This window comes from Pantherophis guttatus, chromosome 3 (assembly GCF_059756535.1).
Source record: "Pantherophis guttatus breed Tessera chromosome 3, ASM5975653v1, whole genome shotgun sequence".
NCBI lineage: Eukaryota > Metazoa > Chordata > Lepidosauria > Squamata > Colubridae > Pantherophis > Pantherophis guttatus.
Genome location: NC_142065.1, coordinates 104,127,658 through 104,146,348, shown reverse-complemented (window position 1 = coordinate 104,146,348; position 18,691 = coordinate 104,127,658). Strand labels below are relative to the sequence as shown.

The following is an 18,691-nucleotide window of genomic DNA, read 5'->3' as shown; positions in this document are numbered from 1 at the left end:
GGTGACTCCGACCTTGGCTTTATTTGGGTATTGTTACCCAAAGTGCCATTTTACTACTGTTACTAAATGTCTTTCTTTTAGGAAAATTTCCGATTTCTCAAATCTACAGGTAGTCCTCGACTTACGACCACAGTGGAGGGGGGTGTTTCTGTGGCTAAGAGAGACAGTTGTTAAGTGAATCGCTGCGGTTGTTAAGTTAGTGGCACAGTTGTTAAGTGAATCTGGCTAGTCAGAACATTTCAAAAGGAGATCCCACATGACCCTGCAACACCGCAACCATCATAAATGTGAGTCAGTAGCCAAGCATCTGAATTGTGATCGCGTGACTACAAGAATGCTGCAAAAGTTGTCAGTGTGAAAAATGGTCATCCCTTTTTTCTATGCCGTTGTAACTTTGAACGGTCAATAAATGAAGTGTTGTAAGTTGACTACCTGTACTTTTTGGGTGACCTCCTATCCTAGTAATGCAGGCCAAACAGCCTTAGAAAGGCATCCCTGACCAGATGCTGCCATCTGAAAACTGATGCTCAATTTCCAACGTATAAAAAGCTTGCATTTTAAAAGTGTGACAGTGAGTTAAAGAGAACTGTAGGGCGGTTTACTTAAGTCTGTCCTTCTCCCTTTATGGGAATTGAAAGTGCAAGCTAAATCTTCTGATTTGGTTTATTGCAGAACTGATATATAATAGTTCTGCTTTTTAGAAATTTGATCTAAGAAGCTTGCGGGAACAATACTTACTGTGATTTGGCAATGCCTGATTGAATCTATTTGTCATAACTTTCCAAAAATAAAATTACCAATATGCTGCTGGTGATTTATGAATTGATAATTATATTCTATAGGAATATATAATAAAAGATACAGTTAATTGATAATATATCTTTGTTTTTGATTCTTTTAAAAACTATTGGTAATCCCAGTATATTGTTTTCCAGTGCAATTGTTTCACATATTGCTAGCAATAGCAGTTCAGTTAAATTCTTAGGCTGTAAAATTGTATTGGTTTGAAAAAAATGTAAAATTAGCATTCTACTCACCTATATGAACTGTCCTATAGAATTCATATCTCCCATACAATAGTATGCATTGTTTAATTGTTCAAGTAGGAGAGACTTGGTTTTTAGTGGAATTATTTTAGTTGAGAAAAAGCAGGTGACTAAGGAACATCTTTCTATTGTTTTTTTTAACACATCCTGATTTTTCAAAATGAAAAAATATCCCTGAGATGATATGGTGCAGGTTGCATTTTGCTAAATTGGTGAGATTTGGTGCAATGCAATTTGCTAAAAAGCCTTGAGAAACAGTTTAACTTGCCTTTGGGTTATCTTTTCAATTTTCACCAGTTTTTGTCAGCGCAAAAGGGAATGAACTATTATATTGAACCAGAATTAAATAACTAATAAGAAAAGGACGTGTGAGAGAAGTTATCGTGAGGAAACCATTATTTTGTTTTGAAAGGTTTTTAAAGAAACATTTCTGAAGTATAGAAACTCTTTTATTGTGAATTATGAACTAATTTTTCCAAGGGTCCCACAAACATTTTAAGAGCCTGTTCAAAGATGGCTTTTGCAAGAGCCTTAATTGCATATAAAATGGCTACTTTGGACATACTAGCACTCATTCAGACTGCAAAATACTAAGAATTTGGAGCCCTTTACTTCATATCACACTTATACGCAGGTTCTCTTTTAAACATTTCTGAAATATAAAAAGTGAGGAATTGGTAGCAAGAATCATAAGAGGTGTCCAGAGATACTTTAGCGCCTATGCATACAGCATTTCATAGGACTAGGAGTGGTATAACCGTCATCTCTAGAAGAGATGGGTGGCACACAAATCAAATAAATAATATCTGAATGTTTGCTTGTTTATGCTTTATTTATAAAGGACTTTTCCCTCTCTATTTAGAAGAATGTTCCTCAAGCGAAGCCAGAAACAGAGCGTCCAACAAAAATTTTAATGGCAAAATGCAAACACAGAAAGGTAATCTTGGATTTTCTTCATGATAATGAACATTTTATTAATGATATCTGACTTAACAAATGTTTCACTTAGGAACAGAAATTTTGGGCTCAAATGTGCCCAATTTTGTAGCTCAAGAATGATCTGTACAAAGATCAGTTTCCATTTCATTTTCTAATATTGAACATACTGAGTTGTGAGGACAAAGATGGATTATGAGTAAAATCTTGAAAAATGTTATTTATCTTACACATATTGCATATTCTTTAAAATACATAATTTAGATCTTTTTTTTACTGTTATTGATGGGAAGAGATAAAAATTTAATGCTAATAGAAGATATTGGATGTTTTTTTCTGATGGTATCTTCAGTCTGACTTGTTCTTACATTTTTAAAGATTTTTTTTAAAAAATATAAGTGATTCAGGATTGTAAACATTCATAATAGTTCTTCCTCTTAGACAAGCAGACTTAATATACAGGTAATCCTTGACCTACAGCCATTCATTCTGTCTAGCCACCCTGCCATAAAGCCCAGATTGGGGGAAAGCTGCAGTGATAGTTGTCCTTCTGGAACTCAGTCCCATCTACACACAGATCTCTTGAGTTCAGTCAGAGTAAACACAAGGTTCTTGGTCACCTCTTTTACCGAGGCCCTTCTCCCCCAATTGCTCAGTTTGACCAGGCAATCAGCTCTTGGAAGAGTCCTGGTTATGCCAAACTTCTTCCATTTAAGAGTTATGGAGGCCACCACTCAAAGTTATGATGCTGAATGAAGGGACCTATGACCTATGCCTGAAGATACAGGTGTTACAGGTACCCCCACAGTCACGTGATAAAAATTCAGGCCTTTGACAGCCTGCCTTCATTTACAAGCAAAGGGGTGCTGCAAATCTTCCTGTCCGTATATTCCTCCCCATATCTTAGCTGTCCACTGGACCCACCAACCCAAGCAAAGATGGCCAGATCCAGGAAGCTTCATTGCCATCCAGTCTGCCAGTTTAAGTGAGGCAAACTTATCAGTGCAAATAAACTGCCCCGCTGTTTTTCTGCAGCTGCTGATAGATGTGCCCAATCTATGCAAGGCAGAAGGAGGTTTCTAAAGCACCACGAGAATAGAGCCCACTATCATGGTGCTTCAGAAGCTTTCTTTTTTCCAAATTGGCCAATTTGGAGAAGGCAGCTTTTGAAACACCACAGGAGCAGGCCCATTCTTGTAATCTTTTGAAAGCCTACTCCTCCAACTGGCCCAATTTGGAGGAGGCTTTTGAAGGATTTCTAAGCATGGAGCCTGCTTGAAGGATGGTGCTAGGTGGCCTTGGTATATAGTAAAGACAACACCTCGCACAAACTGGATCTTCCTGTCAGCAGCTGGAAAAAAACGGCAAAGGTAAGTGGGTCACTGTGCTTGCGGGCCAGGTGGGCGGGGAGGCAACACCTTTCCAACTGTTGTGTCCTGCATCAGGCTGTCTAGGACCTTCCCCATCTCCCTGAGGCATCCCGTATTCCTTAACTGGGACTGTTTAACAATCATAACCAGGAGTGTAGATTGAGCAAACAGTCACATGACAAATTGCTTTACACCACTTTGCTCAACAACGAAGATTCCAGTCCAAATTGTAGATCATAAGTAGAGGATGTCTGTATCAATCTTTTTGCTTTGGTATCAACATGGGGACAAGTACGCATTATATACAATTTCTGACCATTTTTTTCAAGAGATCAGTTTTGCAGTGTTTGGTACCAAGATCATAGTGTTTATGCATATGTATCTTCAGAAAGAGGGATACATACATAGCACAACAGACATGTACACGTAAATAAGTTCGCAGGCAAATATAGTACACAAAAACATGTACTTTTTTTTTTACATACACATAAATTTGTAGGAAAAAAGCATATTACAAAAAAGCCTAGTGATTTTTTAATATATAAATATGTATATACTATTTATTTCTCATATTGTCAAGTGGGAACTAGAACTATAAGTTGTTTTGTCAGATAGCTCTAGCTGTAACAATTTTTTATTTCATTTATTCCTCCTTTCTTTGGCAGAAAATACAGATAACATCAAAATGTTGAGTGTTGGTCTCACTCGACCTCCTATTAGGGCTTCAAGAGAAGGTAAATAAAACCTCTGGCAATTTAACAAAAAATCTGTCATTTAAAGGGTACAATTATTTAGGTTCTCTTCCGATTTGATAAATGTTTCCAAAGGTAATTCTTTTTTGTCATTTAATAACAAAGTCTCAAAAAAGGTACAGAGCTTCAAAAGGGGTGATAGGCTGTGACTAAAAAGAATCTCTTAGGTAATACAAATAATAATGCCATAAATTGATTAAGAAAGGAAAGGCACAACTTATTTTCAAATAACAATTTATTTGAAAAATAAATTCCAAAATATCTGCTTTACCAACAATGAAATAATTGCAGCCCCGTACCTCAACTGAATGCCTCACCAGTTGCTCCAAAGCACAGCTTCTGAAGTTTTTTTCAGACCGCTGCCGTAAGGAGAATTTTGTGAGGACTAGGACTCTCTAACCCAGGAGAATTGTATAAACAAAAGGAATCCTGTTCCTTCTGTTAGTAAGTTGAAAAAACAAGAGTCCAAAGAGAAAACCTTCTCTGGGGCTATCAACCATCGGCCATGTTCACAGGGAATCCCTTATTAGGATTGTCATAAAGATTAGCCGAGACACTCTGCATGAATAAATCCAATTGAATTATTTTCATTTGAATTCAAAAGACTACCCATGTTAATCTGTAAGAAAAACCCAAAAAAAGTATTGTCCTTAAAAATGAAAGTAACTTTCATCACCTAATTATATTATTATTATTATTATTATTATTATTATTATTATTATTATTATTATTATTATTATTGTTGTTATTGTTATTATTATTATTATTATTTTATTTTATTTTATTATTATTTTATTATTATTATTATTTATTCAATTTATATACCGCCCTTCTCCTATTGGACTCAGGGCGGTGCACAGCCAAGGATAAAAACATACCAATACAAAATTCAAAATCAATTAAAAGAATTATACAGCTTTGGCCCACAATTTAAAACAATCCAATTAAAACCCAATTTACACTTAAAAAGCTAAAAAGAACTAAAAAAGAGCTAAAAGCGGGGGGGGGGGTTCACGCCAGCCTGCTTGATGGAAAAGAAAAGTTTTTAGGGCACGTCAAAAGGCCCGGAGATTCGGTATCCTTCGTATCTCCGGGGGCAAATTGTTCCAGAGGGCAGGTGCTGCCACAGAGAAGGCCCTCCCCCTGGGGGTCGCCAGCCAACACTGCCTGGCCGACGGCACCCTGAGGAGTCCCTCTCTGTGGGAGCGTACTGGTCGGTGGGAGGCAATCGGCAGCAAAAGGTGGTCTCACAAATACCCAGGTCCGATGCCATGGAGCGCTTTAAAGGTGGTGACCAACACCTTGAAGCGCACCCGGAAGACCACTGGAAGCCAATGCAGCTCACGCAGGAGAGGCATCACATGGGAGTGCCCTCTTGCTCCCATAATCCCCTGCGCGACCGCATTCTGCACCAGTTGGAGCCTCCGGGTGCTCCTCAAGGGGAGCCCCATGTAGAGAGCATTGCAGTAGTCCAGGTGGGAAGTGACGAGCGCCTGAGTGACTATGCATAAGGAGTCCCGATCCAGAAAGGGCCGCAACTGGAGAATCAGGCGGACCTGATGAAAAGCCCCCCTGGCCATGGCCGTCATATGCTCTTCCAAAGACAGCCATGTATCCAGGAGGACGCCCAAGTTGCGAGCCCTCTCCGTGGGGGCCAATGATTCGCCCCCAATAGCCAGCGTTGGCACCAGCTGGCTATATCGGGACGCCGGAAGCCACAGCCACTCGGTCTTGGAAGGGTTGAGTCGAAGCCTGTTATTCCCCATCCAGATCTGCACGGCCTCTAGGCACCGGGACATCACTTCAAGGGCATCGTTGGGATGGTCTGGGGTGGAGATGTACAGCTGCGTATCATCAGCGTACTGATGGAACTCCACCCCAAAGCCATGGATGATCTCGCCCAGCGGCTTCACATAAATGTTGAACAGAAGGGGCGAGAGGACCGACCCTTGCGGCACCCCACAAACGAGGCGCCTCGGGGTCGACCTCTACCCCCCTGCCAACACCGACTGAGACCGGTCAGAGAGATAGGAGGAGAACCACCGTAAAATGGTGCCCCCCACTCTCAACCCCTCTAACCGGTGCAGCAAGATACCATGGTCGATGGTATCAAAAGCCGCTGAGAGATCTAACAGGACCAGGATAGAGGAGCAACCCCTATCCCGAGCCCTCCAGAGATCATCCACCAACGCGACCAATGCCGTTTCCGTGCTGTACCCAGGCTGGAAGCCGGACTGGAGCAGATCCAGATAGACATATCTGGATCCAGATAGATATTTATTGGTCTTTATTGCCCAATTCAGCAGATACATAACAATTTCCTAATATAGGTAGGTCTCAGTGAGGTTAATGAGTTCCATGAAATGGTGACATTATTCAAATTCACACTGTTCATAGTAGTATTTTTATGGAAAATATGGTAATTGGTTTCAGCTTGAGAAAAATAATAAAACTTTTTAATCATAATTTTTATATGAATATTAACGAAATGTTACAGTAAAGGATAAAAAAATAATATATCTAAAATTTAAATTTGTGGTTAACAAAATCACAGAATAGCATTCCAAGATATCCTATTTTAATCTTTGTATGACCACATTCATGTCATTCAGTTACATTAAATTTTTGCTCTAATGTAATAACGAGCCTCTTCTTTTTAAACTTGTACTGTTTTCCTCTGTATGAAAATTTTCTTTTCTCCATTTTGCACAAATAATGATTAGCTGCATCTAAAACTCACTATGCATGTGCTTTTTTCAATTGCACAAACACTAGACTCCCATTAACTGAATTTGTTGTCACATTAAATGTGACTTGGTATCAATTTACAATTCTCACTAAATTGAATATTGAGGGTTTTTTGAACTTGTACTTACTGTAATTTATTATATAGATAATCCTCCTGCCCTGCCCCGAACTCCTGAGCTCAAGAGATCTTTAAGAGGTAAGTAGAGAGGAGGTTCTAGGGCTTGGTGGGATGGGAAGCAGGCCTAAGGCCTGTGGGAAGCCAGTGGGAGGAGGAGCATGCCCAAAAATTGTGGGGATCCTGCACAGCGGGGGAAGTGAAGCACAGAAGAGTCTCAGGGTGGGGAAGGCCTGGAGCAGAGGCCCCCATCCCCATAAATAACTTGCAACTGCATTGTTGTTAAGAGAGCAGGGAGTGGAGGTTGTTAAGCAGGTTCCATTATGGTCATCGGTCAAGGACTACCTCTACAGTCCATGTAATACTACAATAATGTGGAAATAATGCATCTCCCAGCATCTGTTTTAATCAGTATGTATTTTATGAGATTGAAATTGGGTGACTTTGCAGTACTTATTGAACTGATTGAACGGATAACAAAGGTTGGTAATTTACCTTTTATGCATATTGGTGGGCTCTAGGAGACAGACAGACAGAGGAATCTGTGATTTTATTTTTGCATGCCTAGATTATGTCAATAGTCTCTTGGCAACTGTTCCGAATTCCTCTCTCTGTTCCCTGATCTTAGTGCTGTTTGGAGCTGCCAGCCAATACTCGTGTCTCATAGCACAGCCTTTTTTTACTAACTCCCTTTTCAAGCCAGAAGCAGCTTAAACTATTAGTACTTGTGTTTAAAGTCATCCAGTCACAAACTTCAAATATCTATTTGTCCTTATTTTTCCTACAATCCTATCTACTCTATAGGTTTCTTTGAGCAGAGCTTTCTTTCTGTTTGTTGTTCCAAGAATACAACCTTCATGTTGTGTTCTTAAAGGAATCAGATCTTTCTTTCTCTTAAAGCTTGAAGAAAGCTTAAAAAGAGTTTAAATACCTGAATATTTGACTAGTAGGATATTGTAGGGCATGGTTAGTCATCCTACTGTCATTAATCTTGGCAATTCCTAGGTTAAGGCTTGCTTTTTTTTAATTATGGATATTTTTCATATCTTAAGAAAGCTGTTTTAAGTATACATGGTTGCTGTGTTTTGTCTTATTTTTTGCTGATTTAATTAACTAGCAAATTAATTTTGGATGGAATTTTGTAATTGGTGAATAAATACTTTTTAATCGATATCTGTTCTTGCATTTAGACATAACTGTAGAGTATGTCAATGTCTAATGAAGAGATGGGACCTCTTGGATTATATCTCTAATATGATCATTTGTTCTCCTATTGAGGTTCTCTTTCAGATTCAGTGCAGAATTGGGAAGAATTAAGGCACAGAAAACAAGGTATTTATTAATGTTGTACTCTGTCATATGTAGAATTATGTTATTTGGTTTAATATTTCATATTTATATTAACTATGTGTTGTTTGTATGATCTGACACTATAAATTTTAGCATTCTAGTTTTAAGGATGGGGATAGGGAATCATATTTTGCATCTGTAGTAGGGCTTTTTAAAATCAAACAAAAGTCTGTGACAACCCCCCCCCCCCCCGAAGTTATTTTAAGTGTGAAGATTTTTCTTGTTCTAAAGGAAATTCCCTTTTTCTTGTTTTGACCTTGCGTGAGAGATTCTTGGTAATTATCTTTGTTTTGTTTTTATTTATTTTCAGGCCTGCTATTATTCCAAATTTCTCTATTTCTAGTAGGAATTTTTCTCCTGTTTCCAAAGAATCCTCTAATATAAATGCCATGTCGTCTGCAAAGGCCTGTGTTTTGTATTCTTCTCTTTTAATTTTTAACCCTTTTATTTCCTTATTCCCCCTTACCTGTGCCAATAATATTTCCAATGAAAGGATGAATAAGAGTGGGGACAATGGACAGCCTTGTCTAACCCCTTTGTTTATATTGACTTTTTCTGTAAGTTCTCCATTGACCATAATTTTTGCTGTTTGCTTAGAATAAATTGTCTTAATCATTTCTATAATTTTTTCACCAAATTTCATCCCAATTAATTGATTAATTAAAAACTGCCAATTCAAGTTGTCGAACGCCTTTTGTGCATCTATCATTATTACTGCCAATTGTTTTTCTGGATGAGCCTCATAGTATTCTAAAATATTCATGATAATCCTTGTATTGTTCTTAATTTGTTGTTTGGGTAAAAAACCATTTTGATCCGAATGAATTATTTTATTTAATATCTTTTTTAGTCTTTCTGCTATTATTGTTGCCAGGATTTTATAGTCGGCATTAAACAGCGAGATTGGCCTATAGTTTTGAATGAATTGATTGTCTGTGCTTTCCTTTGGAATTAATGCTATATATGCCTCCATCCATGAATTTGGCATTTTGGCTTTCTCTAATACCTCGTTATATATATCCAACATAATTTCCTCCAAAACGCCTGAAATTTTTTATATACTTCCACCGGAATTCCATCTGTCCCTGGTGTTTTGTTATTTTTCTGTTTTTTAATTGCCTCTCTTAACTTTGTTAATGTAATTTCCCCATTCAACATTTCCCTATCTTCATCTGTTATACTTGGCAAGTTCCTCTCCTGTAGGTAACTTATGATATTTTCTTCTTTAATGTTTTCTTGACTATACAGTATTTGAAAATAATTTTGAATAATATTTTTTCCCCTCAATTCTATGGTGCAAATTTCCTTGCTCATCTCTTAAATATTGTATCAATTTTTTAGCTTTTTTTTTTTTCAATTTGTGGCCGAGCCATTTCCCTGGTTTATTTGCCGATTCAAAATAGTTTTGTTTTGCCAATTTTATATTCCTTATCATTTCTTCCTGTTGTAGTATATTAATTTTATGTTTCATTAACTCTATTTCCTTTCTTATTTCCCTGTTTTGGGGATCTTTCTGAAATGCTTTTTACCACAAAGTAGTTCTGGCAACCTAAGATTGCTAGTTTGTTTTGTTCACACATGTGCTCCATCCATGGTACACCACAGAGTTTTGCACCAGCTGGCTAGCAGCGTTTGGGAGACTCTACTAGATCTAAGATATATAACATTTCAAACAAGCCTCTTTTTAATTAAACTAATGGGGTTTGATTTTAGAATAGTTGGATTAGAATATGTTTTAAAAACTTTTTTATAAGTTTCAAAATTTGTCCCCTATTTTAACTTCTTAAAGAACACAAAAATATTTGAGAGAGGGGCCATGATTGAGGATGTGGGAGATACCTTTGCATGTAAAGCCACAGCTCTATCAGGATTACTTCCTAATATGCTTGGATAAATAGCTGTTGGCCTGTTTAAGCAAATTGGAAAATTCAGAATACAGTCTTAAAGGGCTCCAGCTTCTGCAAAGCAGGGTCATTTGTACTACTCCTTTCCTCTTTGCCTGGACAAACAAAGCTCAAACCCCATCTATCTATGATCTATCATTTTCCTCCCCACTTTGCTGGGAAAAGTTGATAACCACCTTGTCAGAGTAGCAGCAAGTTCTTTCAATGATCCGTCTTTGTCTCACAAGCTGGAATCCTGTCACAGCCAGATCATGCTGACTGTTGGATTATTTATGTAAAGCAGAGAGGAAAACATGGGATAAGGTCTGATCTAGCACAGTCTTTACAGAAGTCCAGCAACCCTCTTGGCATGTACAGTCAAAACTGGATAGTTTCTTTCCTGCTAGACAAAGTGGCAGCAAAATTTGGATTTTCTACAATTGCTCCTATAAAGAGCAAATATTAACACAAAATATATTTCGAACCCAAAAGTATAAGTGTCTGTCTAAGAATTAAAACACAGATTTTACAAATTATATAAAATGAACTCAAATTGATTCAAATTAAAATTATTTTTAAATTTGATTTTACTATTGCTTGTTTCCAATGAAAACCTTTTACAGTTAAAAAGTTGCAAAGTTCATATCGTTTTGATACATAAATTAAAAAGTAATTACTGAAAGTGATGTATTTTTCTCTTGCTCTACCCAAATTATTAGCAAAGGCTGACATAATATTAGGGGATCACAGAATCACAGATCACAGAATCACAAAGCATGAGAAGCTCAGTGCTCTACAGAAGAAGGATCTACAGACTGCTTTAAAAAGTAAGACTCATTTTTAATCCTTCAGAATTATATATGGTGATAACCAATATAGTCTACTATATATGCACTCGTCTGAAATATCTGAGGAATCTGAAACTCTCTGTAATGAGACAAATTCAGATGTGCTTGGTTATGCAGAATGACTTAACTTTCTTTTTCTGTTTTGAAGCCTAGGGATACAATCTAAGAACTAGATTTCAACTGCCAGAGAGAAGCAGCTAGTGATAAAATGAAGTACATATGGGACAGCAAGGAGCATAAAAGAATGCAATTTACAGTTTATTTATTTATTTATTTATCTATCTCTTCTCCGGAGACGCAGGGCGGCTTACAATGCGTTAAGCAATAGCCTTCATACTTTTGTATATACCTGCTTGGTAGGGCTTTCGGCCCCCCCAAGCGGTGTTCTTTTTTATACAAAGTCAGCTTTTTACCTACCTCGAAAGGATGGAAGGCTGAGTCAACCTTGAGCCTGGTGAGATTTGAACTTGCAGTAATTGCAGGCAGCTGGTGTTACTTAACAGCACTTTAGTCTGCTGCGCCACCAAGGCTCTTAAGTTATCCCTTACTTGGCTTCTGGATGTAATTCTGGGTAGTTATCACCTGTAAAGCCATTTAATTGTATAGACCAGTGACGGCGAACCTTCTTGGCACCAAGTGCCCAAACCGGAGCGTGCTTGCATGCATGGGTGCATGCCGGCCAGTTGGTCTTCGGGTTTCCGGCCTGTACATGCACGCCGGCCAGCTGGTCTTTGCGCATGCCAGAGCACTGGAAACCCAAAGACCAGCTGGCCGGTGCACGCATGCCTGTTTTTTTGGTTGGTTCGTGCCCTAGGTTCGCCATCACGGGTATAGACCCTAATAGAGGGGCTGCTCGATTCCTGTAGTGTCCATCTGCTTTGTGTGCTCCAACAGTATTAACCTGCTTCAGGTCCCATTGCTAAACAGTGTCATTAAAAGGAAACGGAGAACAACTTTTTCTGTTGCTCCATTTATGCTGTGGGATAACCTCTCTCTCCCTCTGAGATCCATATGTTCTCTATCATGCCCATTTTCAAGTGTTCTTTAAATTCCCAGCTTTTTCCTAGGCCTTGGGTTAAGAGTGATTGGTAGGCCCTTTTGAACTGAAGGGAGATGATTTTGTTCTCTTGGGTAGCTGTTTTATTAATGTTGTTTTTATGGAGTTGTTATTTTAAATTTGTGAAGTCACTTTGTTTATAGGATTGGCCAATTTAGAAATTTAATAAATAATAAAACTGCATTTTCAGATGTTAACACTGTACATTGATTGTGGAGGGTATAGATTTGAGTCACTTCATCACAGAGGTTCTTTGGTCAATATATTAGCAACAGCCTAGTATATAGTGATAAATAATGGACTGCATGCTAAATCAGTTTGGTTATTTGTGTAGGGTGTGTTAAAATCTTCAGTAAAAAAAATTATATACTTTATTTTGACTGAAATGTTTAATTGACATTTTCCTAATGAGTTAGAGTTCTTTGCAGTCTGTTTTCTGGAACACTTAAGTTCTTAGGATAAATGTTTAGAAAGACTCAAGTAAATAAAGATATACACTTAATATAATAAAATATGACTGCATTACTGAATTTTTTTTTCTTCCCTTCTTACATGTATGTACCAGTTTCTAAACCTGAAAGAAGATACTCACTCACAGCAATTGTGATATTTGTGGCAGCTTGCATTGCTGCTGGTGGATGGTATATATTTTGGCATTCATCAATTCATGCTTCGGAAATTGATTATAAAGTTCTACAAGCATTTAAAAACCAAATGAAAGAGCTCAGGAACACCTATCCAAGTCAAGACGCAATAGTGTGGAACAGAATCCAAGGTATTTTTGAGAAACGTCTAAATTTTTCTCACCCTCATTCAGAACCAGCTATTTTATTACTCACCGCTTCAAAAGAAGCCGAAGATGTGTTGAAGTGTTTAAGCAACCAGATTGCTGATGCTTTCTCATCTTCTCAAGGTGCCCTTACAGTTAAAATTGATGGGGCCAGCACAAGAGCTCAAGATAGTGATGTTGTCAAACTTACTGTTGATGAAAAACTGAGCTCTGGTTTTGAGAATGGTAACAAAGCAGCGGTAGTCCATCGGTTTGACTCATTACCCGCAGGTTCCACCCTCATTTTTTACAAGTACTGTGACCACGAAAATGCAGCATTTAAAGATGTGGCTTTACTATTAACCGTTCTTCTGGATGGGGAATCCCTGAATAAGAGCTTTTCCTTGTTGGAAGTTGAGGAGAGAGTGAAAGATTTCCTCTGGGCTAAATTTACTAACTCAGATACACCAAAGTCTTATAACTACATGGATACAGACAAGTTGAGTGGCTTGTGGAGTCGCATAGCCCATCTAGTCTTACCTATATGGCCGGAAAATTTCCTCCCTCAGGAGAAATGCTTGCAGATGAAATAACTTAAGAAAAGGGAGCAAGAAGAAAACGAAGAAAACATGAATTGTATAAATCTGTTAATGTTTATATAATGAGAAAATTGCAATTTACTAATCAGAATTACTGAAGTTATAGGTGATTCAATATCGGAATAAGATGTCTCCTTTATAAGGAAGCTGATAATCTGTAAAGAACTTTTAGACCTTTAACACAATTCTAGTGATTTATTGGAAATCAAGATTCTATACTAAGGGGAAAATATCTTGTTGCTCAGGCCCACCCAACTTTGTATAATACGAATTTTTTAAAGCATCAAAATCCTTTTGGAAAATACTGTGATTGTGGGCAACAAGGTAAGGCATTATAGTACTAGATTCTATCTTTCTGCTTGAAGTTTAATGGACTGCAAAGTTGAAGTTGAGACCAGGTTTTCCTATAGCCTAAGAATAATTCTGTCTTACTCCATTTCCCAAAACTGCATTTTAAAAAATCTTGTAACTGTAGATTCTGTAAGTTTCTGCTTTGGCTACAAAATTATGTAAAATGTAAGCCTGTGTCAATTCAATGATAGACTGTTTTTCTCATTTGAAAATGGCCTGTAGCTATGTAATATGGTATGTATGTTTTCAAATAATTATAATCACATCAATCTAAAAACACAAGCCTCTTCAGTTTGTTCAGTTAGACTATAACTACTAGACAACCAAAGGCTTCCTTCAGATTTATGAGAAATTTGAAATTTTTATTTGAAATCTATTTTTTTATTCTGTCAATGACCAGCAACATTAAATAATAAAATGAGCTATATAAAACAGTGATAGGAAAGACAATCAGGATCAAGAAAGAGAAATAGGTGCATTATATATTAGCAATTATAAAAGAAATCAAATATGATATACTCTATAAACACCTTATTACAATAATGCCCTGTTTATTTATCTAACACTGGTAAAAGTGAGGGGTCCTTGGTGTTCTCTGAGCTTGCTTGTTTTCTTGCAGATGTTTCATCACCCTAACTAGGTAGAATCAGTGCTACGACTAGCACTGATGATGTTACCTAGTTAAGGTAATGAAATGTCTGCAAGAAAACAAGGAAGCTCAGAGAGGACCAAGGAGCCCTAATTTCAACCCTGAGCTACAAATATTCTCCTTTATTAGTACTGATAAAAGTAATACAGGTAGTCCTCAACTTACAACTGTTCCTTTACTGACCATTCAAAGTTACAATGGCACTGAAAAAAGTGACATGATTGTTTTTCACACTTATGATCATTGTAGCATCCCCATGATCAAATTTTGAATGCTTGGCAACTGACTCATATTTATGACAGTTGCAGTGTCCTGTGATCACGTGATCATTCTTTGCAACCTTCTCACAAGCAAAGTCAATGGGGAAGCCAGATTCACTTAACAACTGTGCTACTTTAATTACTACCATGATTCACTTAACAAATGCGGAAAGAAAAGGCATAAAATGGAAAAAACTCACTTAGCAACATAAATTTGGGGCTCCATTATCATAAGTTAAGGACTACCTATTTAATAAAACTATATATTAAAATATATGTTCTCTAAAAATTACCAAAAAATAACTAAGCAAAGTATTAATAAAAATAAGGATCTTTAGTGCTTTAACCAGTTTTTCCTTATTATCATTGCAGCAGTACAGAATTTTGCTACTGCACGAGTGGTGCATGGATTCAAATACTAAAGAAGATGGTTTACAAAGACATTATTTTGATTTCCCTAGAAATCTATCTATTAGAGGGAGAATGTACATTGATGTCCCTGTAAAATGTGCAGCGTAATAAGATGTGATATATCTTCACTTCCCCATTCTCACATGTACATATTCACTCAGCTATTGGGGCTTTGGACCTTACTCCAAAACATGGAGTAAGGTCTCACAGGGATCTAGCATAGTCTTACAGCAGTCCAGCAATCCTCATGGCATGTACTGTACAATCAAAACTGGATCATTCTTTTCCTGCTAAAGAAACTGATAGCATTGAGATTTTCTACAATTGCTGCTATAAATAGCAAATATTAATACAAAATATAGATTGCATTAACTTTTGTTAAAGCCACTTCTTTGTAGGGTTGGGCAATCAAGAAATTTAATAGATAATAAAATTGTATTTGCAGATATTAATACTGTACATTGACTGTGGAGAGTATAGGTTTGAGTCACTTCATGAGAGAAGTTCTTTGATCAATTCAAAGAGTTTAATTTTTTAGCAAAAACCTAATACAGTGATAAATGATAGACTACATATTTAATCAGTTTGGTTATTTATGTATGTGTGCTAAAGTCTTCATTAAAAATTACTATATTTTGACTGAAAATGTTTCGTTTTAATACAGTTGACACTTTACTAATGAGTTAGAGTTCTTTGCAGTCTGTTTTCTGGAACATTTTAAATTCTTAGGATAAACTTTTAGAAAGACTCAAGTAAATAAAGCTATACACTTAATATAATGAAATGTGAATGCATTACTGAAAAGTTTGTTTCTTCCCTTTTTACATGTATGTACCAGTTTTTACACCTGAAAGAAGATACAGCAATTGTGATATTTGTGCCAATTCTAGCATACTTAGGTTAACTTCTTCACTACCTGTTTGGGCAGATAGATCTGTATGCTGTTGAATGGCTCCCAGATGCTCCAAGCGGATAGTCTTGTCCTTTGAATAGTCTACATTAAACCTTTAATCACTAACATGATAACTACCAAGGTTGCTGCTTCTTCACTCCCAACCTTGAGAGAGCAAGAGTGGGAGTCAGTCAGCCTTACTTGACGAAGATTTCTCAAGACTTCAGAAGCTGGCCTTATTAATGCTTTCGGCTCTTTAGCACAAAAAGAACAAGACAATATACTGCTTAAGGTAGAAAATCTGAAGAAAACTCTGTTGGTCACAATCACCATAACCGATCCACTTATAGACCTTGTATAAATGGTACAGAGTCAAATGCAGCATGATCTCGCAACTCGTGCCCACATGATAACCCTCCTGCGTGAGCTGCATTGGCTCCCAGTGGTGGTCTGGGTGCGATTCAAGGTGTTGGTTACCACCTTTAAAGCGCTCCATAGCATAGGACCCGGGTACCTTCGAGACCGACTTCTGCCACCAATAGCCTCCCACCGGCCAGTTCGCTCCCACAGAGAGGGTCTCCTCAGGGTGCCATCAGCCAAGTTATGTCAGCTAGCGACACCCAGGGGGAGGGCCTTCTCTGTGGGAGCCCCTGCCCTGTGGAATGAATGCCCCCGGAAATGCGTAAGATCTCTGACCTCCGTGTATTTCGCTGTGCCTTCAAGACCCTGTTGTTCCGCCAGGCTGGGCTATCAATGTAATGATTTTTAAATTGGGTGTTTTAAATTTTGGGGTTTTAAATTTGAGCCAAAATTATTTAATAATTTTAATTATTTTTAACTGATGTCTGTCTGTGCTTTTAATAGGCTGTACACCGCCCTGAGTCTTTTGGGAGAAGGGCGGTATAAAAATAAAATTATTTATTTATTTATTTATTTATCTAACATCTCTTTGCCCAACGCCTCTGGAGGAGACACCCCCTCCCCCAACAAGGCAAGTGTTGTTAAATGGTGTCAAGTCCCCAGGAGCTGATGTAGGACTTATATGAGTTAAGTCCACTAGTGGGTTTCAATTTTGGCCACTACTGGTTTGCTCGTGGGCGCATGCAACGCTTCTGCGCATGTGCAGAGACGTCTGGGCAGGTGGGTAGTATTGCTCTACAAAAAGCAATAAAAATGATCCATGTAACTACCAGCCCATTAATCTATTGAGGTTGTTAGCAAGTTGTAAGCACCTAAATAACGAACTTCAAAATTGGATAATTGCAGAGGGCATGATTAAAAACAGAAAAGCTGGATTCAGGGAAGGAAGATCAATAGTTGACCATATTTTGGTACTTCACCTGTACAAAAATATACGTATAAAAAGAAATATTCTCTTTTTGCAACCCTCCTTGACTTTAAATAGGTCTTTGATTCACTATCCAGATGTGCCCTCTGGGATAAATTAAAAAGTACTACTGTCGTTAAACGGGTCCTCTATTTCATACAAAAATTATATTCTAACTCCACCTGAAAAGTGAGGTGTGACCCTCAAGGGACTTAATCGGATTTATGAGAAATTTTCTCATAAATGTATTTTCAGTATGAATCTGAATAATAAAAAGTTCAGCTACCTTCAAACGTTTTTAAAAATCTTATTAGTTATATTCTGGAGTAAAAAATTAATTGAAGGGGATGTGACCAACTGCATTTTTAGTAAAATTAAATAATTTGATTATATTAAATTGGCATTTATAACATGAATAGAGGATTCCTGAGCCATAGATTGGAAAACTTAAGACTATAACATGTGGGCACCTAGTAGAAGTAAAAGAGTACTGTGCGTTTGTGTAGATGAAAAATTTTTGCGAACATTTTTTGCCCATCTGCCGAGTTGCTTGAGTTCTTTGTATTTTTTTTTTTATTTGATTTATATGCCGCCCTTCAGAGACTCAGGGCGGCTTACAGTGCGTTAAGCAATAGCCTTCATACTTTTGTATATTTATACAAAGTCAGTTTATTGCCCCCACAAACTGGGTCCTCAATTTACCTACCTTAGATAGGATGGAAGGCTGAGTCAACCTTGAGCCTGGCGAGATTCAATCTTACTTTAATTGCAGACAGCTGGTGTTAAATTACAGTGCTTCTGTCTGTTGAGCTAAACCAGGATGAATTGTGTTGTCTGTTATACCTGTGATTTAGCTTTTGTTTGTTGGGAGGATGGTGATAGTTTGATCCTTCTTTAGGGTTTTGGGGGATGCTCCTCTGCTTTGAGTAGATTCCAATTCTGTATTGTTCGGGTCTGTTGTATGATTGTCTGCCTTCTGTTTGCTTGGGTCAGCCACTATGTAGGACAGACAGGAAGAGCACATCCATGAACACCAACTAACATCAGAAGACACAATGAAAACTCCTTAATCTCACAACACATGGACAGACTTCATCATAGTTTCAGCTGGTAAACTCTGATCATCCTAGACCAAGCTAAATCCAAAAGTGTTAGGGAACTTCTGAAAGCCTGGCATTCAGACAAACCAGCCATCAATACACATAGAGATAAACCACATTTACACACAATTTAAAAGAGACAATAAAAAAGGCTAAGAAGGAAACCAAAAGACCAGAATGTACCCCCTCCAGCAGCCCACATGCTGATAAGCAATCAAGCATAAAATA

General features: G+C 37.6%; 1 protein-coding gene across 4 annotated transcripts in view; it reads left to right on the top strand.

Moving 5' to 3' along the window:
* Positions 1–15,790, top strand: part of LOC117661151 (uncharacterized) — a 32,344-nt gene extending 16,554 nt beyond the window's left edge. For all 4 annotated transcript variants that reach the window (XM_087890130.1, XM_034409697.3, XM_087890129.1 and 1 more), the window contains exons 3-8: positions 1,909–1,983; positions 4,018–4,086; positions 6,998–7,048; positions 8,246–8,299; positions 10,920–11,027; positions 12,671–15,790. In XM_087890130.1, the coding sequence (XP_087746256.1) occupies positions 1,909–1,983; positions 4,018–4,086; positions 6,998–7,048; positions 8,246–8,299; positions 10,920–11,027; positions 12,671–13,467 (1,154 nt within the window). In that variant the 3' untranslated portion in view covers positions 13,468–15,790. The remainder of the gene's footprint in view (positions 1–1,908; positions 1,984–4,017; positions 4,087–6,997; positions 7,049–8,245; positions 8,300–10,919; positions 11,028–12,670) is intronic.
* The last annotated feature ends 2,901 nt before the right edge of the window (positions 15,791–18,691 follow it).